The 15,529-nt window shown below is 47.1% G+C and overlaps 1 protein-coding gene across 3 annotated transcripts in view; it reads right to left on the reverse strand.

The window, feature by feature from the left end:
• The window catches only part of LOC119455687 (PHD finger protein 14-like), a 64,716-nt gene that overhangs the window by 18,134 nt on the left and 31,053 nt on the right, over positions 1 to 15,529 (reverse strand). For all 3 annotated transcript variants that reach the window (XR_005193007.2, XM_037717111.2, XM_037717110.2), the window contains exons 14-18: positions 15,348 to 15,443; positions 14,238 to 14,338; positions 11,977 to 12,108; positions 8,074 to 8,212; positions 186 to 629 (exon numbers count right to left, since the gene is read on the reverse strand). Coding sequence is in view for 2 of the 3 variants with exons in the window: in XM_037717111.2 (XP_037573039.1) it covers positions 186 to 629; positions 8,074 to 8,212; positions 11,977 to 12,108; positions 14,238 to 14,338; positions 15,348 to 15,443 (912 nt within the window). In the remaining variant the exon portion in view is untranslated. The remainder of the gene's footprint in view (positions 1 to 185; positions 630 to 8,073; positions 8,213 to 11,976; positions 12,109 to 14,237; positions 14,339 to 15,347; positions 15,444 to 15,529) is intronic.

The raw sequence follows: 15,529 nt of genomic DNA on the forward strand, positions 1-15,529 counted from the left end.
ATAACATCTTTAGCACTGTAATGATACAGTCAGCTGCTTCCTGCTGCGCTCTGTGTACAGATCTGCGTGCACCGCTAATAAAAGAGAATTCTTTAAGACCTCCAAACCCAATCACGCACACTGCTTTATTGCTGCGTTTGCTTGACACCCTTAGCAATTTTTCTTTTTTATAGAAAGAGGCCTACCGGTGTGGAGGGTTCACTTTTAGGAACTGGGGCAGGTGTTGTCGCAGCTGGTGCTGGTGCCACTGCCGCAGGAGCGGACTTGCGCTTGGCTCGCTTTGCCTTGCGGTAGGCCTGCATTTCGGGAGCCAGGCGACGGCGAGGACGCTTCCCTTGGCCCGTCGAGCTTCGCTGCCGCTTGGCAGCTGGGCTCTGGGAGGCCACATCTGCAGGCTCCGTAGGGTTTTCTAGTGAGTCACCACCAACAGTTGTTGATGTCGCTGTTGCCATAGGTGCAGTGATGGTTGCACTAGAAGTGACCGTGGCAGTGACCGTGGCTGTGGTAGTAGTGGTGGCGGCAGCGGTGGCAACGGGAGTGGCAGAGGTCGTAGCAGTGACATTTGGGGCGTCTGGTACAATGCAGGTCCGCGACTGTCGCACGCGGCGACTCAGACGACTGGTCTGCAACTGTGGGGCAAGAACGAGCATTCTACTTATGATCTAGACAATTCGCAATTCATCCATTAGGCAGCCGTATTAAAGTATATTCAGGAGAGTTTGTGTGCCTAACCCTCATAGTGCCCAAAATGACAATTATTCTGCAGTTTATTTTTAAAGTTTTGCATAAATCTACAAGGTGGAGTTTAATGTAAGCAAAAACTGTTGCTTGCCTAAATACAGCACACTGCTACAAAGGAACCCGTTTGAAATTGCTCTTCATACAAACTCCATAGTTCTAGGAAAAAGTCATCCCTGTCCTTGGATCCAACTTTGTGCTTCTCCCTTTCTAGGGGCAGTCGCTCTACGATCTGAGCTAACCAGGAGGCTAACAGATTGCAGCACAAGGCTGAATTGATTGGCAACTCAATAACACTGGGAGCTCAAATCAGTTCCAGAGAAATCCACAATGGGGAGTAAGGATTATGTAAGGAATGATCGTCATCCACCTGACTGTAGCGCTATGCTACAAAGTGACCCATTTTGGTTTCCCCGCAAACAGGAAGAGCTACACAAAACTTTTACACTCACTGCTTAGGGCAAGGCAGCCTGAAAATGCCTTCAGTCACGGTGTACACATTTCTGTAGGTGACTTATTTTTTGCCAGTTCTGTTAAGAAGAGGCAAGGAAAAAAAACATGGGCATTAAGCTGCGGGCCAATTGAAACATCAGCTTGGCCAATGTGGCTGCATTTGACATCACTGTGCAGATTATTGCTATGTAAGACCACTTTATGAAAGGAACTATCGTTGTTGACAGCACGTTCGACTTGTATTCCATCAGCAATAAGGACTAATCTTTTCCTGCCTACTAAAAATAATTAACTTGAAAATGTGCTTTGAGCTGGCAATTGAATAATTTTTATGAAAGAAAATAATGTGACATGAATGAGTGCACACTAACTTCAATATTTACTTTCTCTATTATGCCAAGGAATTGTTAAAAAATGCATAAAGGATCAACCTACCACTTTGACCTTGTTTCAATTGACAGGGTATCCAGAAAATTCCTTTTACAGTGTAGACCGCTTATAACGTAAGTCGCCGGAGTCGCGAATATCCGCACTATAAGCGGTACCGCACTATAACCAAGGCAACAATTTTCAAGGCCTGCACATATGCAAAACATGTGCACCGAGCCGCCACGCGTATGCGACAGTCGAGGAATGCGGCTAGAACGTTTGCATTCACAGTCGAATCTCGTTAATTCGAACTAAATCACGCGGCGGCGCATCCGACCGGCATTTCTCCGGCACCACCATAGAGTAAAAGCTTAGGAGAGACCCCTCAATGCCGCGCGCCAACAAAACAAACAAACAAAAAAAATGCGGCGAAAATTTCACCCTCTCTCAAATGGCAAGGTTGCCAATTCTGCGTTGCGCCGGAACATGCGTGTAGGTGCCGACGTCTCAGCCACGCTACCGTAGCCACGCGTAGAAAATGGCAGTGAACCCTCCTTTCTCCTTCATGTTTCCTCTACTTTCTAGTCACTTGTTGACCTTGCACGCTGCTGGCTGCGGCGCAGAGGGAAGCAGCGGCGCTGTCCCAGGCCGGCCAACGAAGCTGCCCACACCGGCAAATGCCCGCTTCCCGATAACGGCAGAAAACGAAACTTCGAGGAGCTGGCGCCTGGCCGGCTGGAGTGGCGGCGCGTGCACGGCGCCGGGCGCACACGGTGACAGTCGAAAGTGAGGGAGCTACGAGGAAGGGCGAGGGGAGGCACCGAAGCGGCGGAGTTGCTGATGCGAAGTCCGCTTCCCTGCCGCCCTCCTCTCTCACATTCCACGGTCTCCGCGTGCGCCCTTCGCCGTGCCGTGCCGGCGCCGCCCGCTCCCTGAAGTTTCGTTGGCCGGCGTTGGCAGTTTCGTGGCCCTCGCTCGCTATGCGCGCCGTGGTATTTCACGACTCGCACTCAAGATTCTGGTTTCAGCCTCACTGGCTGTTCGTTCGCACCACGTGCCCTTCTCCTCCACTTTGTCTCTCTTTCTTCCTCGAGCACTCCTTGGGGCGCCCATTTGAGGGGAGCGTTCGCCGTCTCCGCTGACTTCCGTACTCCCAGGCAGCCGCACTGTAACCGGTATTTCGTTTCCCGCAACTGCACTATAAGCGATACGTGTATACATGGAGTGCTATGGGAAAATTAACGGGAGTCTGAAAAGACCGCACTATATCCGGTCCTGCACTATAAGCGGTTACGTTATAAGTGGTCTATACTGTATTACAATAGCAATTATATGGACACTCCAGACGAATTTTCAGCTTCGGTGTCACAGTGATGTTACGTATAGACCTGTTTCACACAGCAGTTTGCTCTAAGGGAACAAGATAGCACTTTCGGTGGCACGCCACACGTTGCCTCAAGAAAAGCGCATGAATATGAAACCATTACCACTTCTGCCTTGCTACTGTGTGATCAGCTGTCAGAAATGCAACTGGGTGTTCGCTAACGCACTGTGCTCTATTCATGTTGCAAAATGTGAAACAGTATGTATAGAGGGAAGACATGTGCAGTAGTTGGCTGCAAAGATAGCGACTGGCATATTAAGGAATGGAATGAATCTGCGTGGCCAAGTTCATGGACCGATACATAAGGACTGTTGGTGGTGGTACTGGCCCTTCGTGATGCATGGCTTTCGTCGAGAATAAAAAAAATTCACTCATCAGGCAGCATTGTATCGCTAACCTCCAAAGAAAGAATTTCAACCATAGAACGTCGGCAAGAGTGAGTACCACTCGCTAAACAGATACATAGGGAGTAACGCCGCTTCTTGGCATCGTAAGCTCCTTGCACATTATCTACACGCATCCAACCCAGCCCATTCTACCGCAAACATATAAAAAATAAGTGAATGGGTGCACTCTTGAATCAATGTGCCAAAGCATGGTCGACAGCGACTACAGTGGTGCCACTGATGAACTAAGATATGGAGGAATTTTTGGAGCAGAAAAATTTTAATTTTGGAGCAGTTTGGAGCATCCAGATACAGATTTCGGAGCACTTTGGAGCTAATAAATGCCAGCTGCTGGACACGCCCTAAGCTATTTCAAACACTTAAAATTGACAAGCATTATTCCAGAAAGTATTTTCTTGCTGTAAAACAATGTTGATCTGTCTCTAAATACACGAGTTTCCCTTTATATTTAAATAAAGACAACAAACCTGTTCACACAGTGTGCTGTAATTAGATTATTTCAAGTTGAGTGAAGCTGCTCAGATGTTACCTTTTACATCGTATGATTTTTTTCATTGACAGCTGACACTTTGTTATGTTTCAGCAAGGCTCTAGCATTAGTCAGAAACACCTGGCCAGACTCAATGTCATCAATGCTCTTCTGAGCCAGGCCAGCCTTGATGACTTCAGACGACACCAGGCACTTTTCAATGGTCTGTTTTTCCTCGTAAAGCTGAAGCCTCTGTTCAGCAACTGGCCGATTCACAAATGGTGTCGACCGATTATTTCGACACCAGCAATTCAAACAAGCTCGATTATGACTACTTAAAGACACCATCACTGGTCCATAAATTTAATAGATAAGTACGACCGAAATTTCGGACACCTTATGGTACGCCATTCTATGTAATTCGGACTCCGCCTGCACGACTGCGTGCTAATTTGACCGCCGAGTTAAGCGGAAATAGCAATATTTTGGCGTTGATACATCGCTAGCATTGCCGCAGCATGATGGTCGGCCATGATGCCGACACCTCCTGGAAACCGAAACTAGCGAAGTCTAGTTAATCCAGAGTTAATCCAGCACCGACCGCGCCCATACCATCGGGCAAGTGAACTCCGGCAAGCCATTCGGGAGTGCATTTGGGTTGGCGCCGCACGTCCAGAGTTAATTCATTGACGTTGTGGGAATCCTCAGGTGCCATGACCGCCACACGCGCGGCGAACGTCGTGTCGGGCGCATGCGCGCCAGGCAGGGTGGGGAGAGGTGAAGCTTTCCTTTCGTGGGCGGCGCACGGGAATCGCAAGCGCTATCAGCGCCACCGGGTAGGTCACCTGAGATCCCGCTGACATCGCCCGAGTCTCTTTGGTCCCCAGCAAGCGGCGATAGTGAAAGTATCTGCTGCCGCTCCCGTATTCCCGCACGTGGTTAGTCAACCACGTTCTTGCCGCAGCAATCGCCGCGGCCGCCCGTATTCCCCAGTGGTAAGTCGGAAGCCCTTCTTTACCTAGTGTATTATTCTCTTCAAGGGAACCCTCAGCGATGTCAACTATAGCTAGTTGGCCTGCTCGAAGTGTTAGTTGCAGTCATAATAAATGCTTTCCGAGTGTACACGTGGTTGTCGTCTATTGTTTCCTCGAGCTTGTACCGGACCGCGGTTGATGGGCAGGCATGCGCCGACCGCGGGGCTCGGTGTGCCGAGGCAGAGAGCCGTTGGCATTCCCCCCTCTATCCCGACAACATGTTAACTAGCGACACGGTCGCGGCGACTTAAGTTGTTTAAGCGGCGCCGACTACACCCTCGATGTGTCCGCCGATGAGGACAGTGACTGTTTCAAAAACAAAGGTGTCGTTCAGCTATGATAGCGCGGTCAACTCCGGCGCGACAATTTTGTAGCGACGCATTCTGCTCGATTGTATATGCTGCCCTTATCCACGTTCTCTGCCGGCTGATACCATATAACGCAGGCGGAGGGCCGCTCTTATGCCCTTGATGAAGCGCAAGGAGTGGCAGTGGAAAAGGAATCGCTACAAAATTGCGGTCCTGTTGCCAAAGGTTGAAGATTCAGTGCATGCATTAATTGTACTTTTGTCTATTTGCGGCAACAGCATAACAATGGTAGAGATACGGACTGGCAAGCGTACGTGCACTGTGCAGGACAAACTTCGGCTTTATTTTTGGACAATCCCTTTCCGGGATACTTTCACTTTCGCGACATTTCGCGTGACTAGCACTGGACACGTCGACGGATGATAGTGTTCCTGGCACACTACCAAGTATGCCGACACTGACGCTAGTGATGCGAAATCCCGCGAAAGTGAACGTATCTCCAAAAGTGGTCAGCCAAGAATAAGGAACTTTTTTAGCCACTGGCGGAATAAATTCAGTTCTTTTCTGGCTAACTTGGATATTTCCGACTCCCAATTATTTGGACTTTTAGGCGGTCCCCATCGAGCCAGAATTATCGGCCGCCGATGTATAGATAACGTGAAGTTCGATTTATGAAGCCACTTTAGTCATTCGCGTATAGCACGTCTGCGGGCCACTGCGGCCGCACACGTAATGCGCAGTCGCTAATTTTGGCGCACTTCAGCGCAAAATCATGTATTTTTATCAGGATGGCGCAGGAAATCTCGTATGGCGCAATCTGGCGCATTTGGCGCAGGAGTGGGAGCATTGCGACTACACCGACAGCACACGATTGTTCAAAGCTGAATGTTTCGTTACGGTCCACAGAGTAAGGGAGTGACTAGTGATAATATATCTTTGATACTAGCTATTACAAAGTACATAAGATCTACGTTCCAAGCCTTGTGCGCAGCAAGAACAAATCTGCTGCAACTGAGCACACCCGGGAGCAATTACCCAGAAAATTAACAATCAGATAGTGACCACACTGAGGAATGTTACTGAGTCAGAAACACGACAAGGTGCTTCTTCAAAGTGTTTGCCAAATGCAGAACATAGAGTAAAGCACACTCATCCTGAATTAACTCATAATCGGAACATTTGTACAGCTCGAAATACATTTCTAGTCCCACTTCTACAGTAGAAGCACTGTATACGCTGCTCGTGCAGTTCGCACAAGGCGTAATGAGCTCCGAAAGCGCTTACATGTCCTCTGAAGCTGTGGCCAAACTTCACGTCAGCACTGTCTACAATATTCGCTGAAACAGAGGTTTACTGAGCCGCACCAGGCATCATGCACATCCATTGTAAACACGGAGGCAGCTGAGGCAGGCAATGGACGCGTCCCCACATGGTTAAACATGGCGGCGCTCACAGGATCGCCGTGAAAAGGGTCTGTACAGTCCAAGTGTGATAAGATAGCGAGCGCGCGCCATATTCTGTAGGTGCGAGGGAAAGCATGCGAGGGTGAGCAGAGAAGGATGGTGGCTTGATGCCGCAGCGTCGTCTCATGCAGCGGCTAAGCGTGTGCTGGTGTTGAGCCAGAAGCCAGTGCTGCCCATAATTTATGAATAAATTCCTTCATTATGGTGATCAAAAAAAGGAATTATTTTGCAGGAAAGCTGCCTTGCAGTGCTGCAAATAACCTTGAGGGGAACCAACCTACATGAATTTGCAACCTAGGAAGTTTAATCAGTCATTTTCCATAAATTCCCTGACAATTGCATGACTTTTCCAGGTGCTAAGAATTACCCTGACTTCTCTATTTTTCCAGATTGCTAGACACCCTGATTGAGTATGCAGCACATTGTAACAAAATTATAAAGTTTGACACATAAGTCCATAATTTGTGACTGAAGGGGATATGTAGCATGAATCTAACAAGAAAGCCAAACCAAATATACAAAGCTTTCTCCACCATGAAGGTTTCTGAGGATCTCATTCTATTTTAAGCAAGGTAGCATATTTCATGACGACTGGTTTTCAACTGTTTTCCTGAATGTTTTCGATAAACTGAACTATTTGCCAAAAGGCCTATGAAGATATAACCTACATTCATTTTATATAACCTACATATAACCTACATTATTTAAATAGGCTACCCAGTAGCCTATTTAAATAAGTTCTTTGAATAAATATCCTGGTTGCCTTTCGGCCCATTTTTGTGGCCAAGCTATAATGCTTTACTAGTACTCTGCAGTGAGAAGGCTACTCGCTTGTCACCTGAAACTTAACAACCTAACCTGGCAGTATGTCATTGAGAGAAAACGCATAATCTAAGCATGCAGAGGGGAAACCAAAAAAGCAACCAGACACTTCTAGACACTTCCAAAAAACTGGACACTCAAAGGTTTAACAGTGGTGGATAAGCCGGCCTCTTACAAAGCCATGCACAAGAAAGAAACCACTGCATGCAACTTACAAGACATTCCAGGCACCACAAAAAAGACAACCATATATGGACACAGCACACATGCCACACAGACATGACATACATGACAATACACCTGTGACATGCCTGTCTGGGCTCTTATGACACATTTTCATGCTTCTCAGCTTAAGTTTAGGCATTCGAGGGACATTCTAAGCAGTGCACCAAAATTACAAAGGGCCACCAAAGGAGGACCTCGGTCACCATTAACACAGCAGCTGTTCCCACGCTTGGGCTTCTCACTGGCTTGTTTTTATGCCTAATGTTACTACGACTTGACACCATGGTAACACACATGCGTAGCTCGAAGCCATATGGGGAAGTAGCTTGCACTGCAAACAGTCGCAGCAAGTTCCCAAACATGATCGAACGAGACTACAGCCTCCGCATGTGCGCTCGCACCTTTCTGGGGGTCTCTATGAAGGGGAAGTCCTCATAGCGCAGTGTGCCTCGAGGTTGATCTCGCAGGCGCCGTGGTGCATTGGGGTCGCAATGCCTCTCCTTGTCCTCATCAGAGTTCTTGTTGCATTCGCTACACTGCCTGCACAAACACAAGTTGCCCCGCACAGAGTTGAAAAAAATTTCGTACAAGGGTTATACATGCCAAAACAAACGTCTGATTATGAGGCATGCCATAGTGGGGGGAGTCCCAATTAATTTTGACCACCTCAGGTTCTTGAATGTGCACCCACTGCACAGTATATGAGCATTTTTATGCGGCCGCCACAGCCCAGAATTGAACCGGCGACTTCTTGTTTAGCAGCGCAATGCCACAGCCACCAAGTCATCACGGCTATGGGAGTGTACTTGTCTGCAAACAGTTCTCGCACTCAAGTAGCCCACCTTCTACTACAGCAGTGTTACGAGTATAGTTATCATATTTGCTTATTTGATAATGGCAGTTGTGAAACGATGAAAAATGCTAGACGTGCTAGCAAAGATTAGAAGGCAGTAGCTATACAAATGCCATACTTAAAAGCAATTTCAAGTTCAACTTAACTGTAATCAAAACCTTTAAAGAAAGTAATGAGTTTTTGGTGCAAAAAACAATAACAACAGAACTTTGCTTCTTTCCTTGCATATTATACATGCAAGGAAACTGATAAGCTGAAGCCTAGGCTAAAGTCTAAATTAACATTCAGACCTAACACTAAGGCCAGTGAATATTGTATTAATGACACACTCAAGAGAAATGTTCAGTGGTATTAGAAAATTATGCTTTCCGAAAAAGGAAGACAGGCACTTCCTATGAGAGGATGCTGGGCGAATGACAGATGACAAGAATGAAAGACAGGTGGCCTGACAGTCTGAATCACCTTGCCACAACGTCATACATTTCGACAGCATGTTCTCAGCTCCCTTTAACTGTTTATGAATAAATAAGGACTGCGTGCATTCTAAAAGAACTAGAAACTCAGCCTAGTACTTTTTCATAACTTTTCCAGTGTCAAGGGAGTCCAATATGAAAACATTTTGAAATCTGTGACATCACGATGATCTACTGGAGCAAAGGTTATGGTGCAAAAGTGTGGCCCTCATTTTAACCTCTTCCAATTGACGATTCTGCACTCAGAGAGAGATAAAGACTTAGTCCAAATTGTCGCTGTTGGATTCCATCCGAGTGGTGGTCTTGATGGCGAGTTTGTTTGTCTGGATCTAATAATGCGTTTGATGTGAGCTACCAGCTGTGGCCATGGTGTAGAACGCAGATGAGCTGGAGCAGTTGTGCTCCCCCAGGTGTAGGAAGAAGGATGTTCAAGTGAAGTAAACAGTGTGGAAAAGAGAGTGCTTTGGTACATCCAGTAAGCATGGAGTGCGCTGGGGTATTTGCCACATACTTGACACACTGGTGTGTTACGTCTGTTCCCAATGTGGTGTTGGGTAGAATTGTTGGATAGTACAAGTAATTGTGCCTGGCAGATTACTGCAGCATCCTCTCTAGTGTGACCACTCCGAGCAATGGAATGAAAAATGACAGGCGTAACACTAAACGGGCCCTGAAACACCTTTAGTACATAGCAAAAAAATTTCGGGGACGCTTAAGCTTCGCCTTTAAGAGTCGAATACGATAGCATTCAAAGATCCCCGACTGCTAGGCAGGCTTCCCGGCAACTGCAGCTTTTTTTTTTTTTTTCCAACTTTGCCTTCACGCACCGCTACCGAGGAGGCAAGCGCCATCTGGATGGTGTTTTTGCAAAGAACAAACCGGGGCGCGCCACTGTATGAATGGCAGAAATGTCGGAAAAGGGGTTTGTGTTTGAGTTTCCGCGTAACAGAATGACGTTTTCTCGTTTATTCAAATTACAATCCGACGCTATCACGTCTGCAGATTGTGGTTAAGTCGTACTTTAAATTTTTCTGACGCATTTTCCTGTGAGAAATTCAATTAGTTTACTAATGCTTCTGCACCATGCGGAGGGCCTGCATGGTCGGGGTGGTTCAGGATGATTTTCTCGGCCACAGATGCCAGCGCCGACGCCGGATTTTCTGTGACACAGGGACTTTAACGCTCTCGCATTAAACCGTTGTCGATCTGTTAACGAGGCTCCTGTGAAGATGTGAGCCAAATACAGTTAAACCTCGATATTTTGAACCTCAATATAACGAAATTCTCAATTTAATAAAGTATTTACCTTTTTATAACTTCTGCTCCATAGAACACCATGTATTTAGAACCTCAACACTATAACGAAGTGAATTTATACACGATTTCAATATAACGAAATTTCGCTACTGCTGCAAAGGAATACTGAGACAAAAAATGTAAACTACTGTCGACGTAGATAGTCAAATGGTTGAATTACAAGTGGCTACTTGCGAACGCACCTCTCAAATCGTGCACTGTGCGATCAAGAGCGACTCTCAAAGGAGAACCGAGTCATGTTCCGTGTAAAGCCCAAATGCGATAAGATCCTATCGCACCCGGCACGCTGTACGCTTTAGGTGCGAGTGCAGGCGTGTGAGAGTGAGCCAAGAAGGACGGTGGCTAGATAAGCGCAGTCTTCCCGTGTGAGCAAGGGGGAAGACTACGAGGGGAGCAAGCTAGCACTTGTGGGGATTGAGGTGCCTTCCCGCGCCTCGTTTCCTAGCTCACGCGGCGCTTAGCTCGATCTCTGGGAATCGCCGCCGTAACGGCAACATGGCAGACATGGCTAGCGCGCCGGACCTACTTTCCCGCGCAAACCATGCTTCTCTCCCCCGGGATTGGACTTGCCCCGCGAGAACACGTCACCGGGACGCGCCCTGATTGGCCTCCCACGCGGCGGCCCCTTGGGCACCCTCTCCACCCAAGCTCTCGTCCGCTGAGCGCTTCCTCGCCGCAGCAGATGCTCACAGGCCCGCAACGAGGTGGTTACATGAGACCTTTGTTCTCGCGACTCCTCGTTCTGGCGCTTGACGGACCGCTACCCAGTTAGCCCTAGCGCAGCAGGCACGCATACTCGATCGGTCTTGCGGTGATCCTTGGCCTGTAAGCGCCGTGACTGTCGCACTGTGCTGTATCTTGCATGAATAAACCCATGTTTGTTGGCGAAGTGACTCCAGAGCCTTCTCTGCGCCGTGTCGGAGAGTCGACGAACCCTGCCGCTGTAGCGCCTTTGTGCGTTGCGGAGTGGAGGAGCGTCGTGCCCTTTCCTGACCGTCGCTCGTAGGGTAAGCCTTGTGCAAACCTATCACCACACACTTAACGCAATCTGCGATCAAGCGCACCAGGGGAGGAGGCAGGTTGGCACGCGTCTCCTTTTTTACTTGACTGCACATGCTGAGATGGCGTGGCATCATGTGCGCTGTCTTCCTGCGCGTTTAGTACAAGAGGTTGGATAATCTCTAGTTTCGGAGAGGCATTGAAGCAAGATTCACTTGCGTCATTCCACTGCCGGCCACACTATCAGCTGCAGAGCAGAGCGGACGCGAAAGCGTGGCTGGCTTCACTTCGTACCGTCGTTGTGAAGATATCGACACTGAAATGGAGTATAGGTGAAATTTAATAGGAAGAAATGCAGTTGAGTAGGCCATGTAATGAATCTGTTAATTTACAGAATGGGTACTAAGGAAATGGAAGTGCAGCAGAGGACATCAAGAACTAGGCAGGGTAAAGGATAGACTAAACTGGAACATGACAATGTTAACTAGTGACCACGGGGAGAGGCCTTCGCTCTGCAGTGAACATAGGATAGCCTGCTGCTGCTGAAGATGATGAATTGACTGTTTTTCACCAGAATTATGAAAGTAAGAGTTTTCAGAAAATTGATTTCGTGTTGCCACATAGTGCCCTTTAAGTCATCAATACGCAACATCCAGACGCACCATCCCATTGACTTGTTTTTTTTCGGCATCCTGGTGAGTGGTGGGTCAAGACAGTAGAGGTGGTAGTGTAGCTGGCACTTGTCGCACTTGGCAAGCTGATGCTGGTCCTGAGATTTCTTGCAGACACCACACCTGCATAGAACAAATGAAACATTTAAAAAATATGCTCTTTGGGCAGCTGAAAAAGAGAGAGGCATAAAGCGTCTCTCAATTAGCAATGGAAACTACAGGAGGGGTACTGGGTATTTATTTGAAAACTATCTATTACTGCGCAGTAGTAAGCACCGATAGTAACCTTGAAGTTCGCACAAAGCAAATGCGGACTGTATGGTAAATGTGGGCCCTTTAAAAGAACCTTGTGCATGGTACTAGTGTGCAGTGTTGTGAAATAGCTGCACCGCTTTTTCCAAGATGTGGGGTGAAAAAAAGTCACAGGCCTGCACGGCACACGCAGCACAGTCACAGCGTAAGCTCATTGAGCGGCGCAAGAGTAGCTCCAATTTCGTCCCCATGCACAACAAGGTCTTCGTGGCAAAGTGTCGTTGCCTCGATTTTGAGGACAACTATCTGAACTGTCCGCCCGGCGCCGACGGCAAGCTGTGGCTTTGCTCTCTGCACAGCAGTCTGCTGAGCCTGATGATGCCTGGTTGTATACAGTCGTGCACGTAGCTCTACGATTCGCTTCTTCAGCAGCGGTTCGTACCTTGCGAGGAGACCGAAGAGGTACCCAGAATACGTGGCACACATCTAACATTGGGATAGCGTTGATTGCGCGCCTAGTCTGAATCGCATCTCGTCGCACGCGGCGGTTGCAGGCATGGCGCCACCATACTGGCGGAGGCTCGGGTCGTCTGCGCCTGCACACCTACCTAGGGCGCGTTTACAGGGTCCTTTTCCTGACGCTGATAGCAACCGCTTGCGTGGCTCAGTGGTAAAGTATCAGATTCCCACGCAGCGGGCCTGGGTTCGATCCCGGCGGAGAGCGGGTATTTTTTTTCACATTTCCGGCGATAGCAGCTACGCGGCGGCATCATCGCGGCCAGAAACGGCTGTTGGAATGAGCCCATAACAGCTTACGCTGTAAAATTGAAGTACAGATTTTACACCGATTAGAACAACCTTTTTCTTTTTTTCAGCCAAGTATTTCCTAAAGAAAAGCACTAAATCACTTTAGACTGATTTCTATTTTCCTTTAGATGGAACTCTATTTTCCTTATATTTAACAGTAATAGGTTGAATATTAGAATAAGAAATGAAGGCCAAAGTTACATTTTTGACGCGCAATCGTCAAATGGCATATTGACTGATAAAGCCGGCAGCGTCTGTAGCATCAAAGCTTCCCATTGGCTGCGACGCCATGTCACGAGCGCGTTCCCATTGGCTGCGATGTCCCGTCACCGTCACTCTTGCTCTTGGAAGCCTGCGTTATCTGTGCGTTCCTTGTCCGCGTAAGCTCTCATCTGCGTTCTACACTTCAGTAAGGCCAAATCAAAATGCACCAAGCATCTCAATAGTTCATAACTCGAAGAACTCTCAGCGGCATTAAATTGGACATTAATGCTTTCGCATTCACAACTCACAAGAAGTGCTTAGGTGTCCTCAGTGATTGAGTGATCACTCACTCAGTGATTGAGTGATCATCCGAGAAGTCTGAGAATATGTGTCCCTTGCTTCAAGAATGCTGGTTTCGGGACCACCAAACAGGCACTGTGTGCAGGTTCAGCGTTGCTGGATGTAGATTTGTGCGAAGGGGTCGTAGTCTCAGCCAATCACTTTTGGGGATACGAGATACAATCACTTCCACTCTCGGCACCGGACGTGTCGGTGTCTACGGGCGAGAGCATGCGCTCAACGAACGCTGTCGCTCCGTGTCCGGTGCCGAGTTAAGCAAAATCTCGCGAAGGTGATTGCAATCTGAAAGCAATCGACAAATAACGCTCCATGGCAGTGTCGCCATCGCTGACCGAGGCACGGGGCACACTTTGTGTTGTCGCAATGCAGTTCTATAACCTTGAGCAAGGCTAGCCAAAGTAAGCTAACGGAATTTAACAGTAATGTTCCATTTTGCAACACATTCTCTATCTGTGCTGCACCAACGAAATTCTCGCAAAAGTGAATTTTTTGGCTCTCCCCGTTGATTTCGTTATTGCGGGGTTCAACTGTAGCACTAAAACCAAGATATGCTTTTGCATTTAAAAGAACCACGTCAAGCCCAACGTAGTGACATAAGTAGCAGAAAAGGAAGGTACAGAATAGCTTACTCAAAGAGGAATGATGACCCGGAATCAGATCTACGGCTCGTTCGGCTGGCTGGCTTGGCTGCTGGCTTCCTGGATTCAAGTACTTCTGGCATGGGAAGCTTCTGCAGGTGGATTGACAAAGCTGTTAGGTCATATTAAGGGACACTAAAGCAATAATAATCTAAGCTAAATTTGTAGGTCAATAGAGAAAATCAGGTACAAAATTTGGTGAAGAGGGCACAGTGAAGATAAACATATAGATCATGACATACACAATGCATCCAGGTTTCCACCAAGCTGAAGTTTCAGTACCGCCTGATTTTTCCAGGTTTCCTCATAATATCAACGAAAATAATATTCCTGACGAACCACAATGATTTCTATTTTTGGGAAGGCAGAAAGGTGGCATTTCAAACAACAGAAGCAGTCATTTAGAATAATTCCTTGCAACAAGTCGTAAATAAGCCCTACAGGTTGCATGACAGGATGGTATATTCAACCATTTGTCATATTCTAAGCACTTTAACCATGACGCCAATCATTAACCAGGAAACCAATTAGTTTAGCAGGTTTTCTTCCTTTTTTTTTTTTTTCTCGGGAGGCTCTGGCTTTTCATTGGGCACACTATAAATGTTAAGAAGTAATTTCCCTGAGTGTGAGTAACTAACATAAAAGAGGTGAGAATGCAACCTTTCCCCCATTTTGACAGAAATGCTTAGTAGCCTGACAATTCCAAGTTTCGAAGTTTTCCCAAATGGTAGACACCCCAGCATAGGCTTTAATCACAAAAGAGAGATCACTTGAATGCCACAAAGCTGGAGAGAAAATATAGGTAGCTCCAATAATTTTAGAAGAACCATACATCTGGCCATAATCAAACATTGGAAGAAATTGAGCCTCAAGTTCTAAAATCAAATAATTTTATTCGATGCATAACCATTTTATTTGCATATGATGTTCCAAATATTCATATACCCCATAGCAACCATAAATTATATAACTTTTTTCTCTTTTGTGAACACCGAGCACAAATCAAAGAGAGCATGCAGATGTCATAGCATTTACTGGTTCACTAGTGTTACAAGGCTGCTTTTACTCAACACCAGCTGATCGACAGTAATTTGCACGTACCTTGTTTGTAATGTCACACAGCATCTTCCAATACTGTACACCGCACTCGTGCATGTGAGTGTGCTCCTTTTTCATCTCCTCCAATTGGACAATCGCCTGCAGCATTAAAAAGTCATTGTAACAAGATGATGACATCACAAACCAGAAAGAAATAAAAACCAAAAATGTGATAAAATTGCTTT

This window comes from Dermacentor silvarum, chromosome 6 (assembly GCF_013339745.2).
Source record: "Dermacentor silvarum isolate Dsil-2018 chromosome 6, BIME_Dsil_1.4, whole genome shotgun sequence".
NCBI classification, from domain to species: domain Eukaryota; kingdom Metazoa; phylum Arthropoda; class Arachnida; order Ixodida; family Ixodidae; genus Dermacentor; species Dermacentor silvarum.